The sequence below is a fragment of the Mercurialis annua genome, linkage group LG8 (assembly GCF_937616625.2).
Source record: "Mercurialis annua linkage group LG8, ddMerAnnu1.2, whole genome shotgun sequence".
NCBI lineage: Eukaryota > Viridiplantae > Streptophyta > Magnoliopsida > Malpighiales > Euphorbiaceae > Mercurialis > Mercurialis annua.
The window spans coordinates 35,268,609-35,288,419 of NC_065577.1; the positions used below are offsets into that span (position 1 = coordinate 35,268,609).

Here is a 19,811-nt window from a genome sequence, read left to right on the forward strand (position 1 = left end):
GATTATAGAATGAAAAGTTCGGAAAAATTATGCTAAATAATGAGACAAATTGTAGTTTGTGTTTCCAAGGAAAAAAAAAAGTTGTATTGACATTATCCCTAAAAAAAGCTGCAAGTTGTATATTTTATTTTATTTACACTCCATGAAACAACAATTGCTGGGTGAGAATGGCTATAATATACAAGTTGCAGTTTTTTTATCTGTTTTTATTAAAATTATTATTTTTGATCTTGTTAGCCAAATTAAAGGAGTAAATTGATCCTTTGTCCAAAAAAAATATTTGATGAGAATGATAACTAAAGAACATTGAATATGGCAACACTATCATTTGCTATAGCAACAAAGAATGATAGTGAAATTTGCAGGCTTCCTAGCCAAAAATCATTTCTATAAATAAATGCATGTAATTTTTTTCTCCATCTCTACCAGTAACCATATCAATCAACATAAATAGGAGCTAATTCTTGCATGCCTCAAAAAGTTAGCCACTTCAATATCATCCCAATAAAAAAAAACCAATTCAACCCCTCAAAAAATTAAAATCATGACTACAGTTTAGAAGTTGATAATTGATAAAACGGTTAAATTAAAAAGTAGTATATAATAATAGAAACGTTAAAAGATTGGTGTCGTGTTGAATATCATTTAACATTTCCAATGGCTTACGACGGGTAAAAAAATTAGGGATTACTAAATTTTAACCTAATTTTATGAAAGATATTCGAAATTTTTATATTTATTTAAGACAACTGAATTTTAATTTGTTGATCACTAGTTAGCAGTTTTAATGAAATCTGACCAAAAAAATTGATGTGGAATCAAGATACGAAAAATTTATTTACTACGTCAAATTAATTTTTTGTCAGATTTTATAAAAATATCAATCAATGATCAACAAATTAGAGCTTAATTAAAAAAAAAATCAATTTCGAATACTTTTTCTGAAATAAGGTCAAAGTTAACCTTCGTTATTTTTAACCCAGCTCACCACAACAGCACAATAATAAGAGCTGAACTAAAAGCCTAGAATTACTTGCACTAAAATCTATTGAATTGCAAAATACTAGTAAAAAGTTAATCATTTTCTCATCTAAAAATCTCTAAAGTTATGTAAAAATGTGAAATACGGATAGCCTCTCTCTTATGTATACCAATAGAATTAGAATAAATACTTAAAAACAGGAGTATATAATTATGATTTTATGAGGGTCCAAAAATTAAATGAAGGTTAAAATGGTAATTTAATGGTGCAATAGTCTGTCCACAAAAGAATTAGTTACTTAAAAACAGGAACAGAAACAAACAAACAAGAAACAAAACAAGAAAAAAATTGAAAAATCAAAAAGAAAAAAAATTCTTTGAATTAAAACCATATAAGTAACTGGAAATTTTTCATTTTTCTTCCCTTTTTTTCTTTGTGATCTCTGGTTCCCTTTAGACAAAGGGGAATCAGAGGATCAAACACAACAAAATTTTCATAAAAAACATTATTATTTAAGAATCAAGAATCAAGAACATGCAGAATCATTGATTTGGCAGTTTCTTTTTCTTGATAAAAAACGTTTCTGGTATAAAGAAACGAAATTTGAGATAAAAAATTGAAATGAGTATGACACAAAATGTTGGAAGAATGGAAGGTTGGTTGTATACAATAAGGTCTAATAGATTTGGCATGCAATTTTCTAGGAAGAGGTATTTTGTTCTTCAAGATAATTGTCTCAAAAGCTTCAAATCCATACCCATTTCTCATGATGAGGTATATTTTTTCTCATTTTTTTTTATTTTATTGTTATGGTTTCATGCAATATTGTTATTTTTATATTGTCTTGTTGAATTATGAAATTTTTCTTATTTTTGATTGATTGACAATGCACATTTGTTTTATTATTGTGGTTTTGTTTATGTTTTGTTTTTTTTGCTTAGTTTTCTTTTGTTTGTTTTTGGCATGAAAGTAAATTATATTTGAATGAAAAAGATGAATTTGATATATTTGAATTTGATGATTTTTTTTTTTATAAATCATGTCTAACTAGACTCAAACTTGAGCCTCCACAATCTCGATATAATTTGAGTAGTAATTAGAATTATTTTAGACTTCAAATTATATAGCATATGTAGAGGCGGAGGCAAGGGGAGGCGGAGGGAGCGGCCAGCTCCTTGGCCGTAAATAGTTGTCGTTTACTCCTTATAATGTTTCTTCAAATTGTTTCATTCCGCTTTTTATTTTCATTGGCCAGCTATAAATATATTATTGATCGTCATGAAATGTTTTTTTTTAGAATTTGATTAGATTTACAAGTTCATCGAACCTAATATTTTTATACTCTATAGTTGGTTCGAGTAGTTCAATGTGCTCATCAAATTTTTTTATTTAAATCTTCACATTACTTAGGAGTTAGTAGTTTAAAATAAAAAAAGAAATAGAAAAAATGGATGGTCTGGAGAGGAGGACAAACAAGTACGAGTAGCCGCTAAACATCTTGACAGAAGAAGCAGTACCACCTCAACTCTCCAGCGAGACTTCACTGGGGAACCGCACACGACAGGGCATCGGAGTTTCTTTGCTTTTAACGGGAGGGAAACCCCGGGAAAACACCCCCCGGCCACGGCCCCTCTGACTTATACAGAGTTTGGTTTAGGGTTTAAATTAGCACATGCCAATTCCCATCCCCCACCCATCACATGTGCAGCTGAGCGCTTGGAATGCCAATTATATTTAAAGCAAACCTCACTTCATCTACCGATGTGGGATTTTTTGTCAATTAAAACTAGAGCTTTTATGACACCAAAAAATTATAAACATTTCAGGTTTTGATGGTCACTATGTGAATCCATAAGAAAATTGTATGTAAGGTGTTTGCGGAAATGGATCCGAATTTACTAACGAACTATACAGTACTTTAAATCACTATTTTTTGTCTTTTGAGTTCTATACTAGTTCTGCTACTAACTATGTTGTACGGAAACTTATCGAGTCCCATGTTTCATTTTCATTTATGAAAATGCTTCCCAAACTCCGAAACCTTTTATTTATGATACATTCTTATAAAAAATATCGTTTTTCCGTTTTTCATTTCAGGAGCCGGTTAGAAGTGCAATGGTCGACTCGTGCATTCGCGTGACGGATAATGGAAGAGAAAGTATCAATAGAAAAGTATAAATTCTGATAATAATAAATAAATTCAATGAAGATAATCATAGGTTTTTTTTAACATTTAATTGTTTTAAACTTGTAGGTCTTCTTCATTTTCACACTTTATAGTACTTTAAATCACTATGATCAACTTAAGGTATGGTAATTTCATTTCCATTAATTACAATTTATGGATGAATTTTGCTATGACAATAAATTTTATTATATTAGTTAGGAGCAACAAGTTCAGAAGAAGCAGCAGAGTGGATGCAAAGTTTGATGAACGCCTTGACAAAGGTACTAATTGACTTATCATTTATGTAGCACGGACACGGATACGAAAAAACGGGACAATTGGATATGGACACTGCTAAACGGTGTTCTTTTAACATTTACGAAACAGAAGACATTGATTGAATGAAATGTCCGTGCTATTATATGGTAATAGATTTCTTTCTGTTAAATTGGACTTTTCTATATATTATAGGAATGCCCGATTACATCAAAAGACTTTGTGGGTTCATCTAAGAGGAAATGGCCACCATTAAGGTATGTCCCTTACTACCATTTTTGTCACTTTTGTTTATGTTTTTAATGCATTTTAAAGTTTACTAAGCAAGGGCGAAACAAGGCGCACCCTGCCCGTCAATTATAGGATGTTTTTCGATATGTCTCTTCCGATATTATTTTTCCTTTTAATCATTTTACACCAGGCTTCATTTTTTAGGACGCTTTTTTATTCTTTCTTGCCCACGACATTTCATTTTCTGGTTCCGCTACTGGTATATATGTGTTTATAGAAAAAAAATTAAAATGTATGCTTGTGCTTATGCTTCTGAGTTTCTTTTCCGTTACTTATACAAGAGAGTTCATAAATTGCACAGCTTTCGTTTAATCTTTACGCTTCAAGGAACATGAACTCATTTAATCTATATTACATGGAAACTTCTCGAGTCTTACATTTCGGGGTTTTATTCTCATTTTCCGAAGAACTTCTAAAGCTCAAAAACTCGATACTTATAATGTTGTTGAAAAAAAATATTGTTTCGACCATTTACATTTCGGCGTTTTCTATTTTGGCATTTCCATTTCCGTGTTACATAGCATTAAATCATGTTCCTCTGTTAGATATAATGCATTTGATAGTTGTTTATTAATTTTCTGACGAATTCTATCCATTTCGATACGCTCTCTCGTTTCGACAGATTCAGTGTTACAAAAAGGGTGGAGTGCAAGACATCAATAGATTCCTACTCAGCTTTGCAGACTGAAGCAATGACAATGACATTAGATGTAATTGCACCCTCCCCATGGAAAATATTTGGCTGTCAGAATGGTAAGAGCCTGACTTGTTTGATTTATATCTATGTAGCACGAACACACATACACAAGACGGGACACTTGGATATGCACACGGCAAAATGATGTTATTTTAAGATTTTCTATGCCAAAAATGAAGTTTCATGTCTAAAACGCCAAGTTTTCGGCAGATTTTCGAAATGTGAAACATTGATTGAATGAAGTGTTGGTACTACTTAGATTTATATTTCAAGGTTAATTGCAATACATGTTTGCTTACAGTTACAAAAATTATATGATTCTTTTCAGGACTGCGTCTCTTTAAAGAAGCGAAAGATTGGGATTCTCGCGGAGGGGTAAGTTTCATTTCCTTCTGTTAACTTGCTGGTTATTTACGCAAATCCCGTGTTCCGCTAGATAATTATTTTACTTGATTTCAGCATTGGGAGGATAATCCTGCAGTTATGGCAGTGGGTGTGGTTGATGGGACTTCAGAGGCCATTTTTCAGACTCTTATGTCCCTCGGGCCATTACGATCCGAGTAAGTTCATTTAATATTATTTTAACATCGAAAAATCTGATTAATGACACTAATATTTAAAGGTCCGAAAAGTGCCTTCAAATATAGATTCGGGGGCTGAAACTCTGTTTATCATAAATCTCAGAATTAGTTTCGATTTGACATATTATGGATCCTGTAATTCCATTCCAATCAAAAGCTTCAGGTCGTTAAAGATTACTGCTCCGCATCAGATTGACTTATCTGAATATATTGCAGATGGGACTATTGTTTTTACCGCGGTAGCCTGGTCGAGCATCTAGATGGTCACACAGACATCATTCATAAGCAATTGTACAATGATTGGTTTCCCAGGTCAGGTTTTTAGACATTTCTGAAAAAAGCATTTCTCAGTTCTAATGTACATACACTCTGCAGTAACTTGTAAAAGTTTTTTCAGATCGATGAAACGAAGAGATTTATTATTACGTCGGTATTGGAGAAGAGAAGATGATGGCACATATGGTAGTAATGTTTTTTATAGCAAATTGAGTACAAATAAATGAAATTTTGCAGTTCTTTTTTCTGATCTGCTTAATTTGATTGTATGACAGTAATTCTATACCAATCCGTGATTCACAAGAAATGTCCTCCGCAAAAGGGTTATATTCGAGCTTGCTTTAAAAGTAATGTATGCTTTGCTCTTGAAATTTTAGTTCTCATACGCCCGTGTTGCACGGAAACTTATTGAATGCTGCATTTCGCCGAGAAGTTCTGAAATTCCGTAACTTTTATGTTTATAAATTTTAGCGTAATGGTGGTACACTATGTTCTAGCCTAGTGTCGAGCTGAGCAAAAATCAAACTGAACTATGTTTGTGGAAACAAACAGACTAAGCTCTTGGTTATGCACTATAGTAGTCATGATTTACCAACATGATGTGCAAAAATTTCAGGTGGAGGATATGTAATAAATCCGATAAATCAAGGAACACGGTCACTTGTAAAACACATGCTCGCCGTGGATTGGAAGTCTTGGAAATTATATGTGCGTCCATCGTCTGAAAGAGCGATAACAATCCGAATGATTGAAAGAGTTGCAGGTATGATGTTTCTTGTCAAGATTTACATTTATTGGTTATTTTCACATACACGTCATCCATCTCGCCCCATGAGCTGTCTGAGGAACCACCACGAGTAAATAGAAAACTGAATCTACATTGGATCTTACCTATACCGTATTAATGTACCTTGGATGATCACATCTCAGGATCAAGCATTGATAAGCACATTGAACTATTCGTGTAACTAAGAGACGCAATTATAAGGGGCCTTCTCGACCTTATTGTCTCCACATTTTAGAAGTGTTTCGGAAATGAAACATCTTTTAGAAGTTCGAAACTTTCAATATTACATTCCGAGTTTCTGTTCTGTTTCCTTTTCCGTGCACAACATTTCCATTTCCGAGCAACCTCGCTAAAATAGCTATTGTCTTGTTGAATTTGCAGCGTTACGAGAGCTGTTCCGAGCCAAAGCAGGAAATTACTCTGACTTTTCATCTGGAAATTTTTCAAGACAACTTATGCTGCCCGAGGGTCAAAATTCCGACATGATTGTCGAACATATAAACTCAGAAAAGATCATAGAGGACTACAAGTTAATAGAAGACGGCGCAGGAAAATTCCGCAGAAGTATAACTGGCCTGAGCGCTGTCTCTGACGAGTTCCTTGACGTCCCCAACGCCAACGAAATGGATGGTGATTTCGAGAATGAATGGACTACTGAAATGAGCTCAGGAACGCTCACACCGGTACTAATCCCTTACTATCGTTTACAAAAATTAGATGAACTTGAATGATTAAACAATGTTCCTTATTGCAATTGTGGCATTGATTGAGCAGAATATGGTTCCGCCGCGATTATCATCGGCCGCTGGCTTGGTGAAGAAATTGCATGACCTTGCAGGTTAGTCCTCTTTTAGTAGCAACAGTTCTTTCAGAATTAAGTATCAATTCACCCCCTGAACTTGCACATAATGGGCAATTAATATCGAAATTAACTTTTTTGTCAATTAGTCCCTTAAATTCATCATTTTTTATCTATTAGATCAAATGTATGGATATTAAACTCCCTAGGTCACTAGAGTTATCTCAAATTACAAAATGATCACTGAACTTCATTTTGTTACAAAATGGTCACTAAACTATACCTTTTGTTACAAAGGGGTGTCACTTATATAAAACGCACAGTTTCAAGCTAATATTGTTACAAAAAGAACACTAAACTTTTCGTGAATTACACAAAAGTCATTGAATTATACTTTTTATTACAAAAAGGTCACTGAACTATGTCCCTTTTTGTAATTTTGGTTTGTCACGTAAGCAAAAACATTGCGTTTTATATGAGTGACACCCATTTGTAACAAATGGTATAGTTCAGTGACTGTTTTGTAACAAAATGAAGTTTAGTGATTATTTTGTAATTTAAGGTAACCTTAGTGACCCAGAGAGTTTATTATCCTCAAATGTATCAAGGGACTAATTGACAAAAACTTTGGCTAACTGATAAAATTTAATAAGCTCAAGGAACTTATTAATAAAAGAAATTAATTTTGGAATTAATTATCGGTCGAAATTGATATATAAGTGATAAGAATATAATAATCTATGGATTTGCAGTTCAAAAGAAGGGCTATGTGGAATTACTAGATTTGAGTGGGGAAGATAGCACATTATGCTCATATGGATCTACTCTTCAAAAGGACCCAACTTTTGCTTCACCTTGCAGTTGGTCTGCTGCTGATCCTTCCGCATTTTTAATACGCGGCGAAAATTATTTACGGGATCAGAAAAAGGTATTCAATCCATCTCATGTAAGCTATGTTGTACGGAAATGAAAATGTTGAAACTGAAAACACGGATATATTTATAAAAAGTTCCGTAATGTCACGAGTGTTTTCTGAAATAGAAAGCATATGCTGAAACGTAGGATTTGACAAGTTTCTATGCAAAGTTGAAGTTAACTTTTCCCGTCAAGTTTCCGGGAAAATGTATTTTCCCTGCTTGATATTATTTTATCTGATTTATTTTACTTGAATCATTATCTCCATTTTCTTGCAGAGCAAGGCAAAGGGTACTTTGACGCAAATCGTTGGAGCAGATTGGCTAAGATCTAGCCAACGAGAGGATAATCTCGGAAGCCGTCCTGACAGCATTGTTCAGGTTTGAGCTGTGATAATTGAATTGAAGATTGAAATCGAATGAGATAAATTTAATTGATTAATTTAGATACATTTAATTATGCAATACAAGTTTAACTCTTCTCGCGAAATGAAATTAACTTACGTCTTAAATCATATAATCGGATTAATGCAGAAGTACGCCGCGCAATGTGGACCGGAATTCTTCTTTATTGTGAACATACAGGTGAATTTTCCTGAAGCAAATTGATTGAATATGTCATAAATTATGATTAATCATAGTCAATATATGAAATTAAATATTAAATTAAATCCTGACACAGGTTCCAGGCTCAACTACACATACCTTGGCATTGTATTACATGCTAACGACTCCTCTAGAAGAGACTCCATTGCTTCATAAATTCGTCAATGGAGATAATGCCTTCAGAAATTCAAGATTTAAGCTCATACCTTATATATCTAAAGTTAGTAACTACTCATTTTTTTAAAATCTAAAAATCATTGATTATCGTATAATTGGTATTAAATTTTTAGGATCTCTAAACTTTCGTTTTATTTTATTTAAATTACAAAACTTTAATTTGTTTCAATTTTAGACGCGAAATTTGAAAATTACAAGCAACGGAAAGTTTTTAAGTAATTGAGGCCAAATTGAATATGCGTGGTAACTAAATCTTGCCATATTATATTTTCTCTTTCATCAATAATAAATATTAAATTTTCATTTAATTTTATTTTTTTGTAAAAATAAAGTGTGTTACTCTATGTGATGTTTTAAAATCCGGTTGTCATATTGACTCTGTTAAGTTTGACTTAAAATCTCTGAGAAAATTTCATTTTTTGTAATTTTGGCGTTCATTGTTTAAATTGAAATAAATTAAAGTTTTATAAACAAAATAAATAGTATGAAAGTTTAGTGACTCTTAAAGTTTTATACTCTTCATATAATACGTAAATTATGTTGCATGAAATGAAATGTTGAAATAAGAAACGACGGAATAGTATTTTATTTTTACATAAATATATTATAATATTATTATTTTAGAGTTTTGGAAAAGTTTTCGGAAATGGAAATGAAACACCGAAACATAGAACTCGACGAGTTTCTGTGCAACATAGTACATTAACATAGTGTATGATGATGTGTATTTGCAGGGATCTTGGATAGTGAAGCAGAGTGTTGGTAAGAAAGCTTGCTTGGTGGGTCAAGCCCTAGAAGTTAATTATTTTCGTGGGAAGAATTACTTGGAGGTACATCACAAAATTAAATATGAAACGTATTATTATAATCTATTAACCATATTAAATAATAAATTAAATATAAAATTTATATTTTAATATATGTTTAAATTGCAGCTTCAAATAGATGCTGGATCATCTACAATTGCAAGAGGAGTGGTCAGTCTTGTTCTTGGCTATCTCAACAATTTGGTCATAGAAATGGCTTTTTTGATACAGGTAACAAATATTATAATTAATTATTATTTACTACAAAATCAAATTAAACTAAAATATTAATCGGTTCGATTTAATTATTCGATTTTAGTTAGGTTTTGCACTCTCTTAAATTAGAAAATAATTTAACATGATTAATTGGTGAAAAAACAAATGTTTGTAGGGTGAAACTGAAGATGAGCTACCAGAAGTACTACTTGGAACGTGTAGACTTAATCATCTGGACGCATCCAAATCAGTGTTGGTTTGACACTAAATTCTAATTCAATGTGAAGCTTAATTAATTCAGATCATAATGAATTACTAATCTTTCTAATTTTGTAATTTTGTAAAATTTCTTTTTCCTAATTGTAAAATTTCTTTTTTCCTAATTGTAAAATTACCAATATCTCAAAATTATGGCCTAATATTCACATTACAGTACTTTTTTGGTTGCTATAGTGTACATTATATTTTCTATGAATACATAATGTACAAGTAATCCATCCTAGTCTAACAAAAATAGTTTTCATTTCAAATATTTACTTTATTGCAATGGCTTATGTTGCGCGGAAACGGAAAAACAGTTTTTTTAAATTATGGAAAATAAAAATGAACTAACAAAAAAACCTTTGAACTTGACACGAAAAATTAAATACGTCTAAGGTCATAAAATCGGATCAAAAAACTCACACTTATGGCAAGCCGGGTCAAACACACTCCTCATGCACCCTCACCCACTCTCGCACCGCATGTGAAACACACTCTCCTGATAAAAAAATCTAAAATACTCTTTACTATTTTTAAAATTTCCAAATTAGCACCTAAATATGGAAAAAATGATTTTTTTTTTAATTTCCAGAGGAGGAGCTGTTGCTCCTTGTCTGAGGAGCTGACCTGTTCCTCGGAAGAGGAAGAGCAGTGCTCCTCCTCCGAAATTTTAAAAAAAATGTCGACGGTTTCTGGTGAAATACGGCGATTTCTGGTGAAGTACGGCGGTTTCTGGTGAGTGCACGGCGGTCAGTGGTCGGGATAGAGCAGTTTTCGGTGAATGGAGGAGTGATTTTGATCCGGTTTTTGCATATAATGAATCAAGTCGTATTGGATCCCCATGTCAAGGAGAATTTATGGACTTGCCTAAATAAGTCATGAACGAGCTCGCCTGACATAGGCAATCCGAGAGGATTCGTCCAACTTCAATGATGAGCCAATCCACGAGGATTCGGTAGGTCTCAGATCTCAGAACAAACGCGGTTTGCCAAAAATTTGAGATCACATATATAAGTAAACAGTCTAAAAATTCTAGAAAATCCAAATCTCCTGAATCTCGAAGATGCTTTTCTAATTGGGATCACGTTCCAATTCAGGAGTCATTCCTAAGTGGGACTCTTGCTAAATAGAAATTGGTTTTCTATTTGGGTTCATCTGTTGAATATAAATCTCTTTCTTATTCTAACTGTACAAGGTATTCCTCCATGTTCACTATTAAAGGACTGGAGGTATGTCTACACACAGACTAATTACAATTTACGAACAATACTCCCTTAAACTCATTACTGACTTAAGCATCAGAGAGCAAATTTGTCAACCATCGTCCGATCAGTCATCTATCTTATTTTGCTGATCAACCACCGTTGAAAAGCCATACTCCATAAAAATAGTGTGTGCACCAGTATTGATCGAGTTCAGGTATAAAGAATGAGATGTGATTATCAGTTTAAGAAATATAGGTATGCGACTTATCAGGTTGATGCCATAGCTCTCAGAACTCATATCGGGTGGGGCTTTTCAGGTTTACGCTACGACTCTCGAGACTCACCAAATTGTGGATTAAATGACGGTCTCTATGATTGTTGGTAGCTCTTGTTGCAGCCTGGACCTTTAGTAATGTGATTTAGGTTAAGTGACGATTGTTGGTGAATGTTGCAAGCTCTACTCACAACCAAGACTATTGGTTACATAAGATGTGATATAGAAAGCACATGGGATTTGAAGATTAGAGTTTGTCGGTTCCATGTTCGGTTATATTTATTTATATATGTGCTTTACTTTTTAAGTATCGGGTTTCAATAATATATATATATATATATATATATATATATATATATATATGTGTGTGTGTGTGTGTGTGTGTGTGTGTGTGTGTGTGTGTGTGTGTGTGTGTGTGTGTGTGTGTGTGTGTATATGTGTAATAATATGAACTCACTTTGATTTATATAACCAATTGCTTTTCCAATTTTTCAGGAAGCGTGTAATTTTGAAATTGACTTCCGTTTTCTTTATTCTGAAAGTCTTTTGTCAAAAATATGTACTTATTATTTTGATTGTCATATGTGTATAATGAAACGATTGGTATAATGGTTTGTAACTGATGTTACATTGTATGATGATGTACAATATGATTAAACTTAATTAAGAAAAGTGGTTTATAAAATATGGATACATTCTATATGAAGTATTGCCGTGAACATGGTAAATGTTTGAAAATGATAACTATATGCTAGTGAAATGTGGAAGTATGTTCAAATAAAAGACGATTACATGCTTATGTAACAGTGACCAATAGAGTAATAGGAAGTCGTAATCGAATGAAACATGACGGGCTGGAATGTCATTCATGTATAGAGATAATTGGTGTCGAATATTTATTTGACACACTTGTTACGAATTTCAGAATCATCACTCTTATTCACAGCACCGATCACGAATCATGAAAATGAATTGTGAAAGCAAATAGTTGCAATAGTCAGATTCGATCAAATTTTACAATGGGGATCATACTATTTTGAACCCGTGAACTTGAATTGTTTTTCAAAATTATGAAATTTGACTTTTTAATAAATTTGTTCTTTTAATTTTATAGTGCTTCACAGTAGTTTTATACACTTATAAGAAAATATAATTTTAATTGATCTTTTTTAAATTAAGAGGAAATTAATAATTATAGTATAATAGTTTTAGATAAATAGTGTTTAACCGCGCAGAACTAAATAGACATATACAAACTTTAAAAAATCGAATTCAACGTAATGTACCAATCTAACCGTTACACACATAAACCCTAAAGCTAAGTGCAACGATGTCAGAAATATCTTCTAGTGTTCTCTCACATTGAGTAGAATTAATTCATCAGTTCTCAGTTAATCTTCCTTTAGTGTGTTAAATTCATCACCTATCTTCTTAACTCTCATCCCTTCACCTACCTTCTTAACTCTCTCTTTTCAGATCCTTTCCATTTCTTGCTCCCACTTCCTCATTTATGGCCACCAACTCAGACTTAGAAAACCTTCAGACCTCGGTCTGTACCTTACAGCTCTCCGAAGACAATGAAAGCGCCCTTCAATTCTCCAAGCTCAGCATCCTTGGGAAAATTTTGGGAACTAATTTCTATAGTCATACCTTGCTCCACTATATTCTGTCTAGTTTTTGGCATATCTCCCATCACTTTGAGATACAGCCCATCAGAATCAAAAATGTTTTCATCTTCAAGTTTCAGAGTGAAGAAGACAAACATAAAATCATGGCAGGAGTTCCATTGAATGTCCAGTTCAACCTTCTGATTCTACAAGATTGGGACCCGGGAGCACCGCTAAATGAAATTGAGTTCATTAAGGAGAAGTTTTGGGTTCATATGGAGGGTCTCCAACTGAACCAAATCGCTAAATGAAATTGAGTTCATTAAGGAGAAGTTTTAGTTTTATTTATTTAAACTCTTTGTGTTATTTTATAGCTTTGCAGAATCTTATGCACACATCTCAGTTTTCGACACAAGTCTCAGCCTTTTGCTATGGATCTCATAGGTTTATGTCGAACGCTGTCACTCTCTGATGACGACGATGACGTGGTGGTGTGTGACTTGAGGGACAAGGCAAGAACGGTGGGTGAGCAGAAGATTGCTAATTCTCTAATTGGTAAAGTTTTAACTACTAAAATATCAATAGAGGGAGATTTATTTCAACAATTAATTTTATTTGAAAGACAAAAGAGCTGATGGTAGAAGAGACGGTAGACAATAATATTTTTGTTTTTTATTTTGGTTCAGAGACAGATATACATAGAGTAATGGCGGGAGGGCCATGAAAGTATCTAGAATGTATCATTGGTTTTGACATTCCTATTGGAATTAGGGATCACTCAATAATGGAATTAGTATGTCTCTTTTTGTGTAAAAATTCATAACTTGCCCCTCATGTGTCTTAAAAAAGAGGTTGGGCTTTCTTTAGGTAAACAGATTGGAGATGTTGAAGAGGTTGACCCTGGAGCTTCAGGGGATTGCCTTGGAGTAAAAGTAGATGTGTCAAAACTTCTGAAAAGAGGATTGAGAATCAAAATTGTTAATTTAGGAACAATGGTCACTGCAGTATTAAGATATGAAATGATGTTGAAATTCTGTTACAGGTCGCGATGTTATAGGGCATCCAATACTAGAATGTCCAGTAATTACTTCCGAGATTAAAGAGTACAAATACAATGACCTGATAAGAGCAGGACCGACGAAAATTTTGAACAGCAAAGGAAAAGAGGCAGGCTGGCAACGGAGAAGAACACAGGTTTTGAAGATCGTGATGATTTTCATGAGATTCCGGTAACGGCAGGAGACAAGAATTATGTTTCAAGTGCTAAGGAAGGAGGAGATAAATCAGCGATTGATAAGGGAAAATCTAAGATTCTTCCCTTAAGTATTGTTGACCATACAACTATCAAGTCTGGTCACGTTATATCAGGAGAAGATTTGGCAAAAAAATATCTCGTATTTGGTCGAAGTTGAAATTGATAAGGTTACTGAATTAAAAGGACAGGAGCTGATAGCGCTATCAGATAGCAATTCAAATTCAAAAATTGAAACAATTGGGCCAAGTAAAGGTAGGCCCATAAGCAAAATGAAAAGGCCTAAAACGCCTAATTTAATTTAGAGGAAATTAGGCTCATTACTATGGAAAGGCAAAATAATCTCAATCATACGATGCCGCTATTCTGTTTGCCAAAATACATTCCATTTTATATTATCTTCTTTTTTACGATTCTGTTTGATTTTTTTTTACGATCTTAAAATTTGAAACACACGATTTATTCATTAAGAAGATCAATCTTCTTTTGACTCCTAAATTCTCTCCCATCATTCTTTTTTTTCCCGATTTTTTACCCATCACTAACCTAGTGATTTCAATCGTCCACCGTCTGTTCCGCCAGTGCCGCCTCAAACGCCACTGCATAACAAATCCGGCAACCGGAGCTCCGATTCAGAGAGATCCCAACAACAACAAGATGTTCTTGAAGAAGATAGGCAGAAAATTGAAGGAAGAACAAGTACTTTTATTTCCTCTTTTGATTTTTGAAAAGTTAAAATTAAATTTTTCTGAGCTTCAAAAATCTGAGCTTTGACTCATTTTCATTTTATTGTACTTTATTTCTCTTGTTGAGAGAGTTTTTTAAGGATATTAATTTTAATGCTTTTAAATTTTTTTCATATTGAGAGAGTTTTGGTATGGCGTCGATGAAGTTGAACTTGAAAATTCAAATTATAGTCCCAATAAACTGTCCATCTCCTCCATTTTGATAGAAACTAGGATGCAAATTTGTCCCATCTACACTTATAGCTTTTAAAATATTTAGTCCTAGGGGTTTAATTTTTATGTCCAAATTAGTAGTTTCTGGTGATTATCTATCAATTTATGTTTGGAATTGAAAATCCTAACTATGGATTAAAGCAATTCAAAAGGCTTTTGGATGAACTTCTATAGTCTACCTTGTTATTTTGTGTTCTGCATGCAAGAGGCTTTCGAAAAATCTGCTGCAGGCAGAGCTGCTCGTGCACAAACGCAGAACAATCAGCAAATACTACTAAAGGCGAACCATTTTGTGAAAATCATTTATGAATGACCATTAATTGTAAAATGAATTTCATTTCGAAGTGAAATGAACTCAAAACTAGAACTGAACTGAACATTGTAGAATAAGTTTGCATCTAGCTATTTGCTATCAGTCTTATAATAGATACTAACATTGAAGCTGTGTTTTCTTTCATCTGTTTGTGTGACAGGATTCACAATGTAACTATCCGGTTTCTGTCATTCTAAAGGCTTAAATATAATATAATTGTGGAGGACGTTGCATCAGAGTTGTAAATATCTTTCACAAGCTTGATGTGTAATTATTCTGTCTTATTATTTTCCACCTTTTATGATGCTTTATTAATTATTTAGCTTCTAGTTTCTATTTGGTTGATATAGGAACTGAATACGTTGTTTTTTTTTTTACAATCAATCAGGCTATGAGATTTGGAGATCTTCCCTCCTGGGCCATTTAACTCTCCAATTCAATTCGTGAAACACTTCAGTTCGCCGGCGAAGAAAAACTGCTACGATTTATGCTTGTCTCTATAATTCTAAAACTGTTGTCTTCTTAGTAAAACGATAGTAAATTGTTAGTAAACAGTTAGTAAATTAACTTATCTTTTAGTAAACGGTTAGTAATTTTTTTAGTAATTGAAAATAAATGGGTGTTGGGTACTGTTGCAAAATTTTATTTTTGTTGCTAGTTAACCAATGGTGTACTAATGGTACACCAATAACCTTATTTTTATTACACTGTTAGTAGACGTTGGGTTAACCGTTGGTAAATGTAATAATTTTAATTTTGAATATATGGTTATAAGTTGTAGTATTTTGTGTAAAAAAATCTATTGGCCTTTTTATATTTTTTACAATTTTGTTTTTAGAATACCATTAGTGAACCGTGAGTAAACCATTTATCTTTTTTTTTTGAATTATATTTACCTATAATGTCCGTTCTCTAACCAATTTGTGTGTGATAAATTCTGAAAATGAATCAACTTTTGGTGTAGTATGTATTTTTTTCTAATTTAGTTTAATTTTACAGTTTTTGGACAAGGAAAAATTTAAATTAAAGTAAACTGATTTTTTTTGGCAAACTGATAGTTAGTAAACTGTTAGTAAACCAACTTAATTTTTTTAGTAAACCTTAATAAATTTATTTTTAAGTAAATCGATAGTAACTATAGTTAATTAGGTAAACCGATTATAAAATGTTAGTAAGTTTGTTGATATTTACTGTAGCTTTATAATTTCAAAAGTAAAATAATATTAACTAATTATGTACATGTTTATAATACTGTAAGCTAATTATCTGAAAGTGAACCGATTGTAAATTAATAATGAACATTTTTTGTATATCGATAGTAAAATGATAATTAACTATTAGTAAAGCAATTGTAAATTAATAATGAACTTTTTTGTATATCAATAGTAAACCGATTGTAAACTAATAATGAACTTTTTTTTTATATATCGATAGTAAACTGATAGTTGACTGTTAGTAAACTGATAGTAAGCTATTAGTAAAATATTAGAACAAATTGAAACTTATTTCGTATATGAATATAATATCGATAGTTAATTAGGTAAACCGATAGTAAAATGATAGTAATTTTGTTTTTAAAATAAACTGATAGTAAAGTTATTTTTATTATAAAATAAAAGTAATAAAGTTTAAACTTATTTAGTAAATATTTTATAATACTACTAGTAAACTAATAGCAAACCGTTAGTAAACTAAGTTATCTTTTTACTAGTAAACTAATAGCAAACCGTTAGTAAACTAAGTTATCTTTTTAGCAAACTGATACTAAACTATTAGTAAAATAACTTATATTTTTTATTGAACTGTTAGTAAACTAACTTATTTTTTAATAAACCGATAGTAAATTGTTAGTAAATGGATAATAAAGTACTAGTAAACTAATAATGAATTTTTTTTGTACACTGATAGTAAACCGATGGTTGACTATCATTAAACTGTTAGTAAACCTATTGTAAATTAATAATTTTTTTTTATATATCGATATCAAACCTGTAGTTGACTATTAATAAACTGGTAGTTAGCTATTAGTAAACCGATTATAAACTAATATTAGACTTTTTCTATATTGATAGTAAACCGACAATTGTCTATTGGTAAACCGATAATTGATCTTTTGTGCTAAATTTAGGTGGTAAATTGAACCTTGGTTGGTGATACATTCACAAATAACAAATTAGCAATCACAGATTGACAAATTGCACCCCCTTTTATTTCTTTAATCGGTAATATTTCTTTAATTAGAGTCATTTAACAATTCAATAAAAGGGATAGTTTCAAGTAGCCACTTTTTATGCTTGACAACGGCAAAAACAACATTAACAAAACTAATTTACTATTAACACAAAATAAACACACTAATTTTACCAAAATAAATGGCACCATCATATCATATCAAGCTTATGTCTTTTGTATAATTTGCACTTGATAGTCAACCACACATCATCATGTTTTGATCACAGTTAACTTCCCATACCGGAGAGATTTGATAGCCTTCTTGATATTGATAGCCTTCCATTAATTTTACAATTGCCACTCCAGCAGTAATAGCCACAAACACAATTGCAAGCCCACTAACAAAGCTGATGTATATCTCAATGAATCTAAAATGACCAACAACATATAACAGCAGATAATAAGTTACTGAACATCCTAAAAAACTGACATGCTTAATTAATATGAAAAACAAGGAAAACTAGTTAGAAATGTTTGAATATACCAACACGCTTGAATGAAATGAGAGGGCTAAAAACAAAAAGAGTTGTAAGAAGTAGCAAGAAGGACCGTGAAGTCCACCAATGCAGACCACACCATTCCTGCATAACACCGGAATGATAGACCCCATCGGACCATGTTCCCGCTAACACATCACCTATCACGAAAAAGAAAAATCATCGAATTTAATTAGAAAAAGTGAAATGTTGATGATAATCAAACGGCTTAGAAAAATTAATTGATCAGCTAATGTTGGTACCAATTATGATCATATAGACAATGAGCATGCCAAGGTTGTTAACAATAATCCCAAAAGAAGAGTTCGTCCAGCTCCACCAAACGCATCTGAAACGACACCGGAATACGTGATGGATTTAGAAGCTTTACTGAATCTTAAAATCATGTCAATTGAGGACTCCGTTAACATTGCTCCAAAAATTATCATCATTAGGCCTGGAATTAGACCTAATTGTTTCACGGTGGCCGGTAGCGCCATGATTCCGGCGCCGACGATGGTGGTACAGAGATTGAAAACAGCGCCGAAATAGGAAGCGCCATCAAAGCCGACCTCCAGAGAATCGTAATCGTCGTGTTTTTGTGGTAAGAAAGGATTACGAGGACTCCGCCATTGTAGCTCGGAAGATGTGAAAATCGTATATTTTGAAAACTGAAAGATATTTGTGTACTTGAAAACAGTTAGATCGTATATTTCAACTAATTTTAATCGAGTGGTATGTTTGAGAATATTTAGGTGATTAGAGGGTATTTGTCTAAAAATCTCTTTAATTTATCCCAATTTGCAAAATCAAAAGAAGTCATAGCAAAACGATGTCGTTAACAGATGTTAGCCATAACAGATTGGAGATTTTGAGAGAAATTCAACGGAGAATTGAGAAGAAAATTCAAAATGAATATTCTTCTGCAATTCGATCTTTGGAGTGGACAGTTAAGGAAGGTGTTTCTTTGAATAGTTTATCGACGGTGGATCTTGCGATGTAGGTCCACCGAGATGAATGATCACCTTTGTTTAGAAGGTTCAAAGTTATGCGAGCATGTCAATAAAATCAAGTCTAATATTATTTGAATAATCCGCTTGGTGGTTAAAAGCTCTAGTTGATAACTGTACATTACAACTCTTATCGTCTCTTTTAGAATAATTCAGTCAATGTGTTGAGGAATCGTTCATCTTTATAATTTTTATTATTTTTAATGGAAATTTTAGCCTTCGAAAAAAAAACCCATTAAATGCAATTTAAAAGATAATTTCAAAGCAACAAATATTATAAATATATGTATATGATCATAATTTGTATTATCTTCTATTTTATTTTATTAATAATAAAAGCCTTGTATCATATTGTTATAATTATATTTTCTTTTATTTTTGTTTTCTTCTAATTAATAAAATAGAACTTAAAAAATTAAAATTTCAATACTCTACTAAAAGATAATAAAAAAATTATTAGTTAGAGGTAGTGAAATTATTATTAATTATTAAAAATTCGTAATTAATAAAATAATGAATTATATTTTCTAAAATTATATGCAAATTAATCATAATTAACATGGATATACAAAGTGGTTGTTACCATATAACTTAATAATTTAATATATTTAGTAACCGTATTAGTTTTTCTTTTGTGTTTAAGTGAT

The 19,811-nt window shown here is 32.1% G+C and overlaps 2 protein-coding genes and 1 long non-coding RNA gene across 3 annotated transcripts; 2 read left to right on the top strand and 1 right to left on the bottom strand.

Annotated features, from left to right (window-relative positions):
- Positions 1–1,307: 1,307 nt before the first annotated feature.
- Positions 1,308–10,010, top strand: LOC126659490 (protein ENHANCED DISEASE RESISTANCE 2-like). Its single transcript, XM_050352781.2, has 21 exons — positions 1,308–1,756; positions 3,080–3,154; positions 3,237–3,290; positions 3,365–3,430; positions 3,621–3,682; positions 4,339–4,469; positions 4,742–4,788; positions 4,873–4,973; positions 5,211–5,306; positions 5,392–5,456; positions 5,546–5,617; positions 5,887–6,033; positions 6,439–6,740; positions 6,832–6,895; positions 7,609–7,784; positions 8,050–8,151; positions 8,305–8,355; positions 8,453–8,596; positions 9,288–9,383; positions 9,489–9,590; positions 9,751–10,010. Exons 1-21 carry the CDS (start codon positions 1,604–1,606, stop codon positions 9,835–9,837), a joined length of 2,193 nt encoding a protein of 730 aa, XP_050208738.1. The 5' UTR covers positions 1,308–1,603; the 3' UTR covers positions 9,838–10,010.
- Positions 10,011–14,569: 4,559 nt separating this feature from the next.
- On the top strand, positions 14,570–16,207 carry LOC126662335 (uncharacterized). Its single transcript, XR_007635743.1, has 3 exons — positions 14,570–14,873; positions 15,607–15,713; positions 15,835–16,207. It is a non-coding gene; the product is annotated as an uncharacterized LOC126662335 (long non-coding RNA).
- Positions 16,208–17,959: 1,752 nt separating this feature from the next.
- Positions 17,960–18,779, bottom strand: LOC126662277 (amino acid transporter AVT6A-like). Its single transcript, XM_050356202.2, has 3 exons — positions 18,418–18,779; positions 18,163–18,315; positions 17,960–18,046 (listed from the first exon to the last, which is right to left on the bottom strand). The coding sequence occupies exons 1-3, from the start codon at positions 18,443–18,445 to the stop codon at positions 17,967–17,969; spliced, it is 261 nt and encodes an 86-aa protein (XP_050212159.1). The 5' UTR covers positions 18,446–18,779; the 3' UTR covers positions 17,960–17,966.
- Positions 18,780–19,811: the final 1,032 nt, after the last annotated feature.